General features: G+C 40.3%; 1 protein-coding gene across 5 annotated transcripts in view; it reads right to left on the reverse strand.

Annotated features, from left to right (window-relative positions):
* The window catches only part of FAM13C (family with sequence similarity 13 member C), a 113885-nt gene extending 100464 nt beyond the window's left edge, over nt 1-13421 (reverse strand). For 2 of the 5 annotated variants that reach the window (XM_012445748.3, XM_012445747.2), the window contains exons 1-3: nt 12918-13087; nt 6374-6430; nt 2773-2977 (exon numbers count right to left, since the gene is read on the reverse strand). In XM_012445748.3, coding sequence (XP_012301171.2) covers nt 2773-2977; nt 6374-6430; nt 12918-12979 — 324 coding nt within the window. In that variant the 5' untranslated portion in view covers nt 12980-13087. The other 3 variants (XM_012445749.2, XM_012445751.3, XM_012445750.3) reach the window with 3 other exon arrangements.
* Between the last annotated feature and the right edge of the window lie 2229 nt (nt 13422-15650).

Raw genomic sequence — 15650 nt, forward strand, 5'->3', positions numbered from 1 at the left:
GGCAGATCACTTGAGATCAGTCTGGCCAACATGGTAAAACCCTATCTCTACTAAAAATAAAAAAAAATTAGCTGGGCGTTGTGGCAGGTGCCTGTAGTCCCCATTACTTGGGAGGTTGAGGCAAGAGGATCCCTTGAGCCTGGGAAGTGGAGGTTGCAGTAAGTCATGATCATACCACTGCACTCCAGTCTGAGTGGCAGAGAGAGACCTTGTCTCAAATAATAATAATAAGAAGAAGATTGAATGGATTAATAAAGAAAATTTTATTTTAGTTATTTATTTAGTATATCATTGTTTTATTGTTCTATTTTTGAATATATAACAAGTCCTCTCTGTGATTCAATTATCTGCAACTCACAACAATTTAGTAGATGCTGCTAATATAAACTGAAATAAAACATTTAAAAATGGTATCTGAGTCTCACTGATCCCCAGAGTTCAGAAACTCATACCAAGTGTCCTTACATTCTTATGGTACTAGGATAATTTATATGCATTCAGTAATAATCTGTCTTCTTTTAACCCAGATATAATTGAAAAATTCCATTATTCAACAAATGTCTTGCTTGGAATGGAAGGCATTTGTGAATGCAGCTCATTGTATCAGATAAAACAGGCCACTTAAATTCCAGTGGGAATTTTACCTGTAGTCCAGGATTCCAATGCTGTATTATGAGTAAAGACTATACAAGCATGTTTCTCCCCTGAAATCTACCTGTGTATGAGCAACAGGTTGGGAATTACATGCCCCATTAGCACCTTATTACAAGTGACAACTGTGCAATTTCTGTGAGGCCAGACTACAGGATGACAAGAAAGAAGGCACTCTGAGGAGAGATGGCTGGTCACCCTGAAGCTTACTATGACCGGTGGTAGTAGATTCAAGGTCAGAACATCCCTGGGATCAGTCAGACTCTGGGGGCAGCCCTTGGGGAACCTGTGGCCTCCCTAGCATGACTCTTCTAATTAGTTAGGTGCTGGAGTGCCTTCAGTAATAATCTCAAGCTAATCATAACTCAAATGGTATTTCACATTCACATCTCTGCAACAACAGTTACACTTGGTTTAAGATAATTGCAACACAGCTTCATTAATGCAGAAGGTATTTTCATCTCACTACGAAATTAACTGACTAAATAAAAGGTTGCAATGCCAAGGAAGAAGGAAGATAAAAATCACAAGGCAAATAACAAATGCAAGGTTAAAAAACCTGCCCAGCCAAAGTTGTTATAACAGGAAGATCTCCTGATACACATTTGCTAAATAGGACTGGGCTTAAAAGTTACTACAAAATTAACCTATTACACTTACAGCCTCCCACATAATTTTAAAGTTTACATTTAATGTTAACAAAAAAGCAAAGTGAACGCTTATGGAACATGGCCCCAACACTATGTTAGGTGCATTACAAGTAAAATCTCAATGTTGGAAATATTAACCTCTTTTTAAGGGTAAAGTAGATTATATTAACTCAATCTATTTTAAAGGCATCATAAAGGCCAGGCGTGGTGGCTCACTCTTGTAACCCCAGCACTTTGAGAGGCTGAGGCAAGTGGATCACGAGGTCAGGACTTGCCTGGTCAACATGCTGAAACCCCGTCTCTACCAAGAAAATACAAAAATTAGCTGGGCGTGGCAGCTTGTGCCTGTAGTCCCAGCTAATAGGGGAGGCTGAAGTGGGAGGATCACTGGAACCTGGTGGTGGAGGTTGCAGTGACCTGAGATTGTGCCACTGCACTCCAGCCTGGGTGACACAGTGAGACCTTGTCTCAGGAAAAAAAAAAAAAAAAGCACCATAAATTTCATAAATTATATGAAATTTATAATTTCATATAATTTCATATAATTTATCAGTCTTTATAAAGACTGATAAAAATCAGTCTTTGCTACATTCTTATATAAAATTTTTTTAAATTAATAAAATACCCATTTATTATCAAAATGTATTAGAAAGATGTTTCCTTTATTCATTTAAATATTTATTGACCTCAGAAAACCAGATACTACACACACATATATACTTGTATGTTTATTCCAACCTGCTAAACTTCAGCCTAAAAGAATAGCTCTGGATGAAACTGAGTATTTTGGTTTTGCTGAGGAGAGTCCCTACCTCTGAGACACGAAAACAACCTGGCTGAATGAAAACAGAGAGATCCTCCTTCATATTCTCCCCCTCAAAAGAATGCAGCTGCTCCTTTAAATCAAAGTCCAATAGCTGGGCACTGTGGCTCACGCCTGTTCCCAACACTTTGGGAGGCTGAGGCAGGTGGATCACCTGAGGTCAGAAGTTCGAGACTGGCCTGGCCAACATGGCGAAACCCTGTCTCTATTAAAACTACACACACAAAAAAAAAATTAGTTGGGCATGGTGGTGGGTGCCTGTAATCCTAGCTACTTGGGAGGCTGAGACGGGAGAATTGCTTGAACCCAGGAGGCGGAAGTTGCAGTGAGCTGAGATCACACCACTGCACTCCAGTCTGGGGGATAGAACAAGACTCTGTCTCCAAATAAATAAATAAATAATCAAAGTCCAATATTTAAGAACATATTTTAAAGGGCACCAAATTATTAGCCAGCTCAGAGCATCCAGCTTTTAACCTGCAAGAGCTTCTACCTGTCTCAGGCCGGCAGAGCACACAATGACAAGTCATGCCAATCCCCTCCTGCAAGACGGTGCACTCGAATCGTCTGCCAGAAACGTCTGCCCTAACCTGAGAATCACCCATCTTGGCAAAGGCCTAAGGAAAGAGAGAGAGCGAGAACTGCTACCTGACTTTCTCCGTGGCTCTTCCCGCTCTCTGCTTTGAAGATGGACTTGGGCTTCCGGGACTTGAAGTTGCCCATGCTGGGTCGCAATACGCAGTCCACCAGCACGGTCTGCTCTACGTGCTGCTGCTGCTGCTCCCAGGAGGGCTGTGCATGCTCCTCTACCAGAGCCCCTGCGTCGGGGTAGTTCTCTTTATTGTTTTCATCTCTAAAACAGGAAAGACCCAATTTAGAAAGCACTTAAAAAAAGATGAATAAACTGCTGCAGGAAAGAAGGCTGGAGATATTCATTGCTGCTGTATTTATAGGATAGATACCTAGCAAAATTTTTAGCATACACTCAGACAGTTTTGCACGAAGAAGAAATGTGAATTTCACTCTATATCACTTCCCCTTCCCTTCTGGTCTTTGTTAATGGATACAAACTTTGTGTAGTTGTAACTATGTACATATAATTATTATTTATTTTTAAATTTTCACTTTAAGAAGCTTTCGCATATATCACATTTCCCTCTCACAATAATAATGTGATATATTCAGGTGAGATATCATCATCCCTACTTTATAGATGAAGACTCTAAGAGATTAAATCGCATTCCTAATAGAAGAACTAATCCACAAAGACCCAGAGGCCTCAGGTGGGTATCCAGACTCACACCTGTGTTCTTGGTTCAAGGCACCATGCTTCCTCTTCATTGGCAATGTCAGTTTATAATCATCCCCTACAACTTTCAGAGGTACTTAAAAATTTAACAGGATCTATTTTGATAGGCTACATGTTGCCTGGGTAAAATATAAGGTATGGACCAAATTTTACCCACCCAGGCCCTCTGAACAATGTCCTGAATGCAAAGTCAAACATCTCAGTGTCCAGGTTCTGATTCTGAAGAAGATGGAAGAGGGTGGTATTATCTTCATATATTGAGGGCTGGGATGGCCCTTGTGTTCTTCGCTCAACAGTCAAATTCTGTACAATGTCCTTACCCCTCTCCAGTTTCAATTTTCTCAAAAATACTGACATAACAACACTCTTATTTGAAGCCATTTTTCTACTTAAATCTAGATGCATTTTATTTTTCATTGTGCTAAGTATTCAGCAAACAACATAGACATAACTAGAAGGGGCCTTCTCTATGTAATTCATATCATTAACCTTAATCCACCGGCAATCACTGTCACTGGAATATGAAATGCATGAGGAGTGGCTGCTTCCCACAGGTGTTGTTTTTCCCTCATGCTCCCTTACCAAAAGCACCCATAAAACAGCATTTGCAAAGTCACCTGGAAAGCAATTCCTGGCTGCTCAAGGACACATAAAGCCAGTGGCAAGACCAGCAAAGGAATGCCCACCATTCAAAACAACTTTTAACGAATAAAAAGCAGATTAAATTCACTGAGCTGGCATCAGGGAAGATGAGTTCCAGGTAGTCTCTGGGAAAAGAGCAAAGCAAATATCATGACAGGGGGTCTGGATCATGACCAGGTTGCAGTGGGACAGGTATAAAAATAAAACTGTGTGAAATAGTTAAACTTGAATCCAGGACAAAAGTAGTAGTGCTATCTGATAAAGGAGAACCCAACAATTAAAATAATTATTCAATGTTAAAAACTGAAAAACAAATCAATGCCAATGACACTGGTTAACAGTCTTGCTGTGAGGTCATTTACAATTTTAAAAGAATTCTAAGTCACTAATAGATCTGGAAATTAATATCAAACTATGAATTGGAAACTACACTAGTTCATTTGAAGTACATTTTTCTCACAGGAAACCCATCCACTCCATGATCCTGCATGAGAAACAAAAGAAAGAACAGCTGCCTTTACAGTTACCTATATGCTCTCATTCGAGTAGGATTATAGAACACTCGAGAATAAAAAAAAATAGCTTTTCGAATCCAAAATTATTTTTTTGATATACTCATTTCCAAAATAATACCTGAACTTTATTTTTATATCATTTATGTCACATTTTCAAGTCATCCAAAACTTATAAATGTGATTTTGTTTGCTTCCTTGACTTGGAAAGCCAGGAAAGGGGAGAGGGGGCAAAAAGCATCTTTCTCCCATTACACAAATGTAAAACCTGGTTACAAAAGTCCTATTTAGAAATATAGTTTCTCACATATTATTGGTTCTTCAGGATCTCAAAACAGAAAAGCACAGTTTATGTAATTTATGCCACTACTTATTGGAATAAATCATGACTGAGAATAAGCTTGGTGTCCTGAAAAGAGCTAGGGTCTGAAAGATCCTCCCACTTATTAGTCATGTGGCCTGGGCAACATCACTTCACCCCTATGATCCTCATTAATAAAATAGATGTAATGTCTGCTTAACAGAGATAATACAGTCTCTGTGAAATGCCTACCACAGAAAACTGACCCAAGGCTGCAACCTAATAAATGAAAGCTATTGTTACTCTCAGGCAGGGCCATAGCCATGTGGTTATTTGCAAAGGGAAAAAAAGAGAGTTCTTTTAAATTTCTCCAATACCTCCAAGATAATTTTGAACTCCTTAGCAAGGAACACAAACTCTAGGAAATCGGTTCTTTGTTTACCTCTAAAGCTTCCCTTCTTATCTTACCTTTTACCTCCTCACTCCACCAGGTTCCCAGGGTTCCTACCATCCTGAACCACCTGCTGTTCCTGCAACTCAAACAATTCTCTCTACCGTTTATTGGCTTTCCAGTAAGATACTCATTCTGTTTGGTGGCATCCTCTTTTTCTTGGGCTTGGACCTCACCAAAAAAAAAAGAGTAATATGCCTTGCGTAATTTTCTTCAGGAATCAATCCAAGAAAGCTCTCTGGGCTGTTTGGTTCTTCTAAGTGAATCCACTATTTACCTCTAGTATAGTAGCACTTAAGGCACTGTAGCATCCACATCTATATTCTTGCCCATGTCCTCTAGCAAACTGAATGCTTAGGAGCAGCATTGGTTTGTCTTTCTCCATCCCAAATTACGACTGGCTCCTGGCACAGAAAATTGGCCTTCAAGAGATACTTGTTATCCAGTAAGTGGACTTTAAAGTCAGAGAGACCTGGGCCTAAATTCTGTCTCATAGTGCTATGCTATCTTGGATGAGCTATCATACCTGAGTGTCTGTTTCTCCATCTATAGGATGAGAAGGGAAATATCAGATTCCTTTCAGTTTATATCAAATAATAAGATTCAGATAAAAGTACCTGGAACAAAGTAAATGTGGAAGAAACGATTAACAGTGAAGGTTTTGCCAACAGTACCATAAGCCTTTAATGACCAGGATCATACTACAGACACTTAATAACATGTTTGGTGAATAATCTAGAGCCTCTTCTTTAGAGTGTGTGATGAGAATATTGAGATAGGCTAATCAATATTCAGTTCAATAGGCATTTATCAAGTGTTCCCATATGTAAGGTATTGCCCTGGGTGCTAAGGGGGTGGTATTCAAAAGTGGAAAAGACAAAAATTTTGTCAAGAGGTAAAAATATAGGAGAAGAGATGAGGCATGAGAACAAATAATTGGAATTCAAAGAAGAGACTAGAATTCAAAGGAGAGCCACCAGACCTAGGTGGTTTCTGTCTCTCACAAATATGGACCAAGCAATGGTGGCTTATACCTGAGACTGGAGCAATCAGTCTGGTCTTCATGTAGAGAGACTGGATCTTCGTCACACCTGGAGTGAGAGAAGAAAAATCACATCAGATCCAACTGTCTGCTATAGCCATAGAAACAACAATCTAGAATTGTCTCAAGATTAACATGGAAAACTAAAAGATGAAACACTCCTCAGCATTCTCTCCCAAACAAGTTCCAGTTCCTATGCCTACCAGTTTATGATACCAATGTTGTTATATCATGTGAGCTTAAAAGCTCAGAGCCAGACATGACTCCTTTTTGCCTCCAGCGTCCTGTGTCACCTAAACTAACAGGATCTTAGCAAGGACCTAAGTATTCACAGCACTTGAGGGGACATTGGACATCAAGACTGGTAGCCTGTCACTGGCTCAAAAGAGATTCCACTATATGCCTTTTTGCATTTTTTCTGCTTGAGGCAGTCCCAAACCATACCAGCCTCTATTTAGCTTACTCTGTTGGCCTCAGACTTTCTTGATCTTGTGAAAAGGAAAGGGTTCCTTTTCATAAAACTTCTGGATTAACCTTATGAAAAATTATTGGCTCTTCTATATTGAAAAATCTCCAGTGCTCCACCCTGCCTAGGGGAATCTGGAGTAGGACCCCTCTCGCTGTAGTGTAGGATGAAGCCTTTGCTCCTGTTCCCAACCATTCCCACCCAGCCTCACTCGAGCCTAGAATACTTTTTCTGTCTTCAATTCCTGCTCATCCTTCACTGCTCAAGTCAGGCTTCCCCAGCTCAGTACCTTCCCAGCCAAGCTCACCCAAGTGCCATGTTCTCACTAATGTGCTGTGATGGGTTAATATTAAGTATCAACTTGATTGGATTGAAGGATGCAAAGTATTGTTCCTGGGTGTGTCTGTGAGGGTGTTGCCAAAGGAGAAGATTAACATTTGAGTCAGAGGACTGGGAGAGGCCGACACACCCTCAGTCTAGGTGGGCACCATCTAATCAGCTGCCAGTGCTGCTAGAATAAAGCAGGCAGAAGAAGTTGGAAAGAATAGACTGCCTGAGTCTTCTGGCCTACATCTTCCTCTTGTGCTGGATGCTTCCAGCCCTAGAACATCAGACTCTAAGTGCTTCAGCTTTTGGACTCTTGGACATACACCAATGATTTGCCAGGGGCTCTCAGGCCTTCTGCCACAGACTGAAGGCTGCACTGTTGGCTTCCCTACTTTTGAGGTTTTGGGACTCAAAGTAGCTTCCTCGATCCTCAGCTTGCAGATGGCCTATTGTGGGACTTCACCTTGTGATCATGTGAGTTGATTCTCCTAATAAACTCTCCTTCACATCTACATATATCCTCTTAATTCTGTCCCTTTAGAGAAGCCTGACTAATACATGTGCCAAGTTCCTACTTTAACTTTAATCCATAAACATTTACTCTTCATTGTGAGGTTCTGACAAACAACTATATCTCACCTCACATCCCTTTGTAATCTTTTGCACCGAGATCTTTTTGATTAGTTATTAATTCCATGAGTAGAAATCACTATAATTTCTTTTCCTAGATATATTGCCACAGTGCCAGAGTACCCCAGAGACACTAAAAAATTCTTGAATTGAAATATTAACATTGTTCCCTAAGAGATCTGATCTCTGCAATAATTTAATCAGCATTTATTGAGTATTTACAGAATTCAGGTACTACATTAGACATTGGAGCTGTGCTTCTCAAACTCTCAGGGTTTGGGACAGACCAGTTTGTTTTTTTATTTCCACACCACTGTGGACAAACACTTTGGTAAAAATGTCACAGCCATGTCAAATTCCTATTAAAGTTATTAGATATCTACTCCCTATTTCTGCTTTTATCTTATTTCAGACAAGTTATAAACAATTTGGAGACTCACATTTTGTGTAGCACTGCTTCTAAAGGTCACAAAATTTGAAAAAAGATCTGAACCTTGCCTTAAGAAATCCACAATGTAATGAGTAGACAAAAATAAAGTAAATAAATACCTACATACATAAATATAACCATAATATAGTATTTATACCATGAGATAATTTAACAATTTAAAATATTCTTTACTGACAATGGTGTATAATTAACTCACAGAGTGAATCTATTAAAGCTCCAGCCCTCTTCCCTTAAAATCTTTTTTTTTTTAATTTATAGTTTTGTAGTGAGTTAAACAAAGGGCACCCACAGACTCTAACCTTCTCTACCTACTGAAACATTTTGTTACCTCTGGCAATTTAAAAAATTAGTTGGCCTAGTGCAGTGTCTGACGTGTGTAATCCGAGCACTCTGGGAGATCAAGGTGGGCCTGAGTTGGAAGTTTGAGACCAGCGTGACCAACATGGTGAAAACTGTCTGTACTAAAAATTAGCCAGGTGTGGTGGCACACACCTGTAGTCTCAGCTACTCAGAAGTCTGAGGCATGAGAATCACTTGAACTTGGGAAGTGGAGGCTGTAGTGAGCTGGATCGCACCACTGCACTCCAGCCTGGGGAACAGAGTAAGACTCTGACTCAAAAAAAAAAAAAAAAAAAACAAAAAAAACAATAAAATGCTGCTTTTAATAGAATAAACCAACCTTCCTTGCTTTCTCACCAATAGTCGTCTCTGTCCATCTCATGGAAAACAAATTTACAAGTATTGCTTTGTTCTCCTTCATTAGTAGCATTCAGCTAATAGATCACCTGGGCTTTGTAATGTGGATAAAAATGTTTTTCAATTGCAAAGTAGGAAAATAAATGAAGAACAAAAATGTAGAATTGTTGCTTCCAAAGATCTAGGGCTTAAGCAAAGCCCTTTGGAGCGTCAATCCTGGAGCTCAACAATACCTATTGTTTGGGGATTTGGCAAGAACTTATTCCCCCCCCCCATTTGATTTATTAATCTTTCTCCTCAAAGTACAATCAGTTAAAAATGGAAACTTGGCACCAGAACATACAAAGTTGGAGAAGCTTCTGAAGTACGAAGCTGGACCTCATTAGTTGATCTAATATTAATGCCTACTAAACAACTCCAGGTGCCACCCAAGGAACACAATTCCAAGCTCACAGATAGAGTAATTGAAATATAGCTACCTCCTGGCTTACACAGCACACTTTTACAACCTGTTTTAGTTCATTTGAATTTTCATTTACTTTGGTAAAGACCATCAACTTCTATTCAGTTAACAAATCCTTTCTGTCTTTTCCCTGAAGCCCCTTATTTCTTTGTGAAATGCTCAGGGTTGCTACTTTTTTTTTCCTATTTGGAGTTTTGCTCCCTCAATCAACCACAAACAAGAAAAAGTTGTGTGGTACTTCACAGCTCACCTGCTCTTTCATATAATCTCAATTCAGCCTGAGAATGGTCCGAGGTATTTACCTTTGCACCTGGGCTAAGTTGTAAGTCAAGATCCCAAGGCCTAAAGCAGTGAAGCCTGGATTGTTTCTGCTCCACCACATTGAGTCCAAAAAGCAGGAACCAAATGATCTGTTCAGTCTATATGCTAAAGGCTCACAAGAGACAGGGCATGCCATTTCTTAGAGGAATGATGGTGCAAGAAGTGCCCACAATAAGTTCTCTTTGCTGCCTAAAACAGAAGAGAGGCCTCAGACTGACTGTGAGATAAAATGTAGCTGTGCTATAAAGATACTTACACTTGCTCTGTAGTACCACGTTCCCTGAAGGCAGAGTTGCAGAGGTACAGCCTCCTGTGGGGTTTCTCAAAATGTGGCCCCAGAACCACTTGCATTAGCACTACCTGAAGTGCCTGGTCAACATAGAAGACCCCAGCCCCACTACATCAACTCTCTGAGGGCAGAGCCCAGGAATGTGGATTTTTAAAACACACTGCCTACCCATAGAACTGCTATGTTTCTAAATATGTAACACTGACCTAAAGGTTTCCAAATCCCAAACCAGCACTGTCCTGACACCAATAAAATCACCCATTCTGGGTTCCCACTTTGAGAAAAAGCCTGGGAGACTGCATTTTTCACAAGCTCCAATCCCATTCCCCATTGCTATTGGTGATCAGTTAGCTTTGAGAACCACTGCTTTGAATGATAACTAATCAGAATTATTGCAGGCTTTATTCAAAATAGCAAGTTGGCCAGGGCAATGTCACAAATGATCATGCAAAAATAGTAGATGAAAAAGTGCCACAGATAGAGAAGAAAAGGCCAAGGCCATTGTGACGAAAACATTGGGGTGGAAAAAAAACTGAATTTGTCCAGAGCTGCATAGATAGTGCCAGGCCTGGGAAAAACCAAGAAGAAGATAAAATCCGTCCTTGAGTACCTCCCAATTTCCCTTTCCCCTTGACTCTTCTAAGACTCCCTTCTAAGACAACCATAGCCATAACAGGTTAGAAAATAGGTCAGCTAAAATAATTCATATTAAAGTATTCATGACAATCTGAATCCACTTCCCAAGGGCACAAACTTTTTAATTTCCATTTTAATAAGGGTCACTACAAGAGACCTTAATCCAAAAGAAATCATGTCTAGGTGAAATGTCAGGCATTGAAGAAAACAAGTGGGTGTGAGTAGGAGGAAGTAGGAATGGCGTGGGGACAGGAGGCAGAAGAGCTTTTCTTGTATCCAAAACATAGAAGGGAGAAAAGTCCCTCCTCTGTGTAGGCCAAGGCCACACCCAAACATTTCCTGAGCACCTGCCGTGTCTGTGTCTCAGGCTATAGCACGTTGGTCCTGAGGGTTATGGGGTCATGCCCAGAGAAGCACGGAATATGGTTCATATTACTGAGGAGAGGGAAAAATGTTATTGTGGACGATGACTAGTTTTAAACAATCCTAGTCAATGAAGTGTTACACCTATGAAGCTTTTGGTATGTTTTCAATAGGCTCTTTAGATTTTTATATTAGCCAGATGGCATACCAATTATCTCTCAGTGCCTTTTAAAATAAATCACTGTCACTCCTCTGAAAGTAAAAACATGATCTTATGCAATCAGAACTCCTTGGGGAGTGTCCAAAGACAAGGCACCAGACTCTCCCCAGCATTTAACCATGAAACCTCTACAGAAAAAAAAAAAAAAAAAAAAAAAGTCTATCTGAAATCTGTAGCTAAATGTCTCCATTTTGAACCCGCCGTGCTTGCAACTGACTGAGGATTTGGCCACACCGGGCTCCTGAGAATCGGGGCCAGAAAGCACTTGGTGCTTGTAAGCACAGCCAAGGGAAGAGAGCAGTACCTGTGCACCTGGAGCAGGAAGTCCGGGCCTCATCTTCGGCCTGCAGATGTACACTTTAGCACACCTCTCTCCCCTTCTCTCAGGCTTTTAGAAAAGCAACATTGCAGCACAGGTTACCAAGCAATCTCATAAACAGAATGTGGGTCCAGATGAATATTTTAGAGTCAACCTGGTTTTTTGTTTGTTTGTTTGTTTTAAGTGACTCCACTTAAGTCTGCTCAAAACTGGACACTAAAGGAGCAGCACATCGAAAGAGAGAAACAAAAGAATGTGGAAAACGAGGGCCTGGGAAGCACTGGAAATCTTACCCCTCCCTCACCAAGTCATTGTGACAGTGGTAGAACTTGGAAGTCAAAAGATACCTGTATCTACATTTATTTGCTTTTTAGGGAATTTTAGCAAACAGCTCCCCAGTTAATGAGGCCTTCTATATCAAACTCGTAACATTTTTTAAATGTAGTTGGGGATATAACTTTACACATGCCCTTTTCCTGAAAAGCTGTTTAGAGTGCTTTCTACAAAGGTCCCAGAAGCAAACATCATGAATTAGCCTAGAGAAAGAATGCTAAATGAAGTGCATAGTCACACGTATACGTATATATAAATTACATACAGCATTATCAAAATATACTACCTGTTAATTTTTAACAAATATAGTATAATATTAGGAAAACATATTAAGGAAAGGATGACAAAAATTAAAACTATAACCTATAAATATCTTTAAAAAAATACTGTGCTCTCTGGCACACTTCATTCCATGTTTGAAGGGTGTTAGTTGCCCTAATCAACAGCTTTAACCATAGGACCAGGTGGCTCATTCCTCCTATAGCTACATCTCTGAAGTCAGAAGACAAAAATGACAAAGGGCATGCAAGAAAAGTTTACTCTGATATGTCTTAAAAATCTATAGACAAGAGAGGGCCAAGATAAGTTTAGCCTGTTTACCACATGCTGGAATTCAACTCATATCACATCTACCTCCTATTGCTGTAAATGTATATAGTGTGCACTCCATGAAAACTGACACCAATGTTGGCAAAATAAAACAAAGCTTCCCTTCTAACACGTCAAATAGATTTTTTTTTTAAAAAATCTGAGCTCCAAGAACATGTATCTTGGAGCACTGAGCTCCTGCAAGCAATCAGCTGGTTTTAATATCTCTCCCACAGCTGCTAAAATGCTGGTTTCAACCTGTAAAGATTTCTGGGCCCCAACAGTCAGCAAGTCTTATGGTCTTCTCAGCCCCAGATTCGGGGAGACAATGCATCTCAAACGAACAGCGGCTGGGAACGGTGGAGGATACCTTCACGATAGTTGCTTCCAGAGAAAGGCATGCAAGTCTAATTTTAAGGGTAAGAATCACTTACTCTGTTACAGCGGTGCTGCTGAAGGAATTATCCTGAAGGCTGAAACAGAAACAAGAAAACATCAGCCAAGTCTGGCTGGGGAGCCGTCTCCCTGATTGCTCTCCGGGAGTTAGAGCACATACACAAACATGGCATTGCAAGGCAAGTCTCCGGGCTCGCCCGGCACGCTCGCTCTACCTTGGGCTGCTGTCTGCACATGCTCGTAACGACACCCCCAGCAGGGGCCCAGCTGCACGGGCGAACCACAAAGCCCGGCAGCCCGCGAGGCTGCGGGGACAGAGCTGGGCGGGGCGCGGCGGCGGGGCCGGGACCCCGGGATCCAGCGAGGAGCACCTGGAGAGTTACCGCGCGACCCCAACCTCGCCAGCCCAGGCGCCGCGTTTAATCTTAGGCTTTTTGTGCCAACCACCCCCGAGGCTGCCAATGAGAATGCCCCCGTGTTCCTGCCGAAGTGCTGAAATACCCGGGAGACTTGCTTTCTTCCTCACGTCTCCTACAAATTTTACAGAGCTCACCCCAACCCCCACACTCCCACCCCACCCTCAGGGTGGAGGCTCGCAGAGATTCATCCATCTTTCGGAAAAGTCAGGAGAGAACGAGAAGGGGGAGGGAGGCATTGCTGCTGTTTGGTGTTTTGTGTGTGGGGTGTGTGTGTGTGTGGTTTTTTGTTATTGTTGTTATTGCCTAGGAAAAAGAATAGGCTCTGAAGCAGGGCTGGCTGCATCACACCTGATCTGTCTAGAGCGCTCTTATTTCAGTCCCAGAGAGAAAGCGCCCAGCCCCGGACTACAGAGCTGTGAATGAGCCCACGTAGGGCGAGTGGAGAATTTATTCCAGGGGTTAGCTGGTGATTAGGACACTGTGCAGGGGTGGGGCTTGCTACGCCCAGAGCAGCCCGCCTGAGCTCGGCTCCCTAGCTAGCACCTTTACAAAGGATGCAGAGAAGGAATCCACAAACGCTATCTCTTTGAATAAAGGCAGCCCTGTTGGAAGAAGGAAGGACTGTCAGTCCCCCCACTGGCTTCATTCACTTGGGGATATTTGTCCTGCGCTCTTTGCATTGTTCATTTCGCCTGCCATGTTGACCTGGATATGGGATGTAGCATCTATTAAATATTCTTATTTGAATTTGAATTATTTTATTTGAATTTTGAAATAAGATCCCCATCCCCCTTTTTAATCTTTCTACTCCCAGAAGCAGCTGTGATAGTGGTTTTTAGTCCAAACCTATATAAGTTAATGAGTTGACAACAACAACAAAAAACTCATAATTTTTCTAACTGGGTAATCAGAAAATTTACCAAAACTTGGAAATAAGGGAGAAGAGTGTGACCTTTCATTGTCAAACTGAGACATTGGTTAACAGGTCCACCCAGGGGCTAGTTAATTCTGCAGTTTCGTTTGGCTTCGCTCTTCACTATTGATTAGATCCCAGCCACAGTGAAGCTACATGGTAACTTGCACATTTTATTCAGTCTATCCAGAGAAAAAGATTACCGCAGTGTTTATGATTTTATTGCACTATAGGAAGTTAACCAATTTTGCATCTAACCAAACAATTATTTTGTATCTAACCAAACTTTCTTCCTAATTGCCTGTAAATACACAGATCCCCAAAATGCTCTTGGAACCAACTTCGTCATTTTACAGTTTTCCCTATTAATAAGCAAATAGATCTCTGCTGCCTACCTAAGTTTGTACGAGAGTTGTAGTTCAACTTTTTAAAGTTATACCTTGAAAAATAAAAATTAGTTTTCAAAGAAAAAATAGGTTTCATTAAGGTTCTTTTCAATTTTGCTTTCCTCTCTCCATATATTTTTAAAATCAGTGGAATAAAAACTTAATATGGTCTTAGGCTGAATTCTATGGACTAAAATAAGTTCAGAAATATTAATCCTTTGTATGTATAACTATATAGTACATATATGTTCCTAAGCCACCTACTATTTCATTTGAGCTAAATTCAGGAGTAAGAGACATCACTGCTTCCCTGTATTCATTATATAGCAATTTCAAAGTGAGATGTGTTCCTTGTTTATTCAGACTGATGAAGGTAAGTCTATATTCAGCCTTCTTGGTTTCATAGATTACTTGGTTGTTAATTTCCAGAAACCCCTTGTACTCATTGACTATGGGGTTTATTCCAAGTGTTCCAGTGCAGAGAAAGATCACACTTTTCTCCTGTAAATATTCCCAGTGACCCATTTGTAATGGAAATGCTCAATGCTTTTAATCTGAAATAGGACTTGGACATTTAATTAAGGATTACCTTAATTAAAATAGTTAATTTTCTTATATACTGCCAAATACCACTTTTTCATTCTATGAAATGAAGCAGGCCCTTTGAAAATAAAATGAAATAACAAATGTACCCAATAAATGCAAGTGTTCAATAATGTCCAAGGAAAAGAAATAAGCGTTCTCAGCAACTTCTGAATAGTAAGGACCAAAATTAGGTTTTAGGCAGTACTGACATACAATGAAAACAACTGGTTGATACAGTTGATTATGGATAAAAACCAAAACATCCCTAAAAAAAAAAAAACATGATTTGGCAGTATATAAGAAAATCAACCATTTTAATTTTTACTTCTTAACTAATTCTTATGACATTTGTTTTCCTCTTAAATCAGGTTTAGAAATTGTCTTTATAAGTGGCTTTTTAACTGGCTTTTTATGATGTTTGTACTGTTCAACTTGAAATAGGACAATACTAATGAATATCATACAACA

The sequence above is a fragment of the Aotus nancymaae genome, unplaced genomic scaffold, assembly GCF_030222135.1.
Source record: "Aotus nancymaae isolate 86718 unplaced genomic scaffold, 86718_ANA_hifiasm-v0.15.2.pri h1tg000010l, whole genome shotgun sequence".
NCBI lineage: Eukaryota > Metazoa > Chordata > Mammalia > Primates > Aotidae > Aotus > Aotus nancymaae.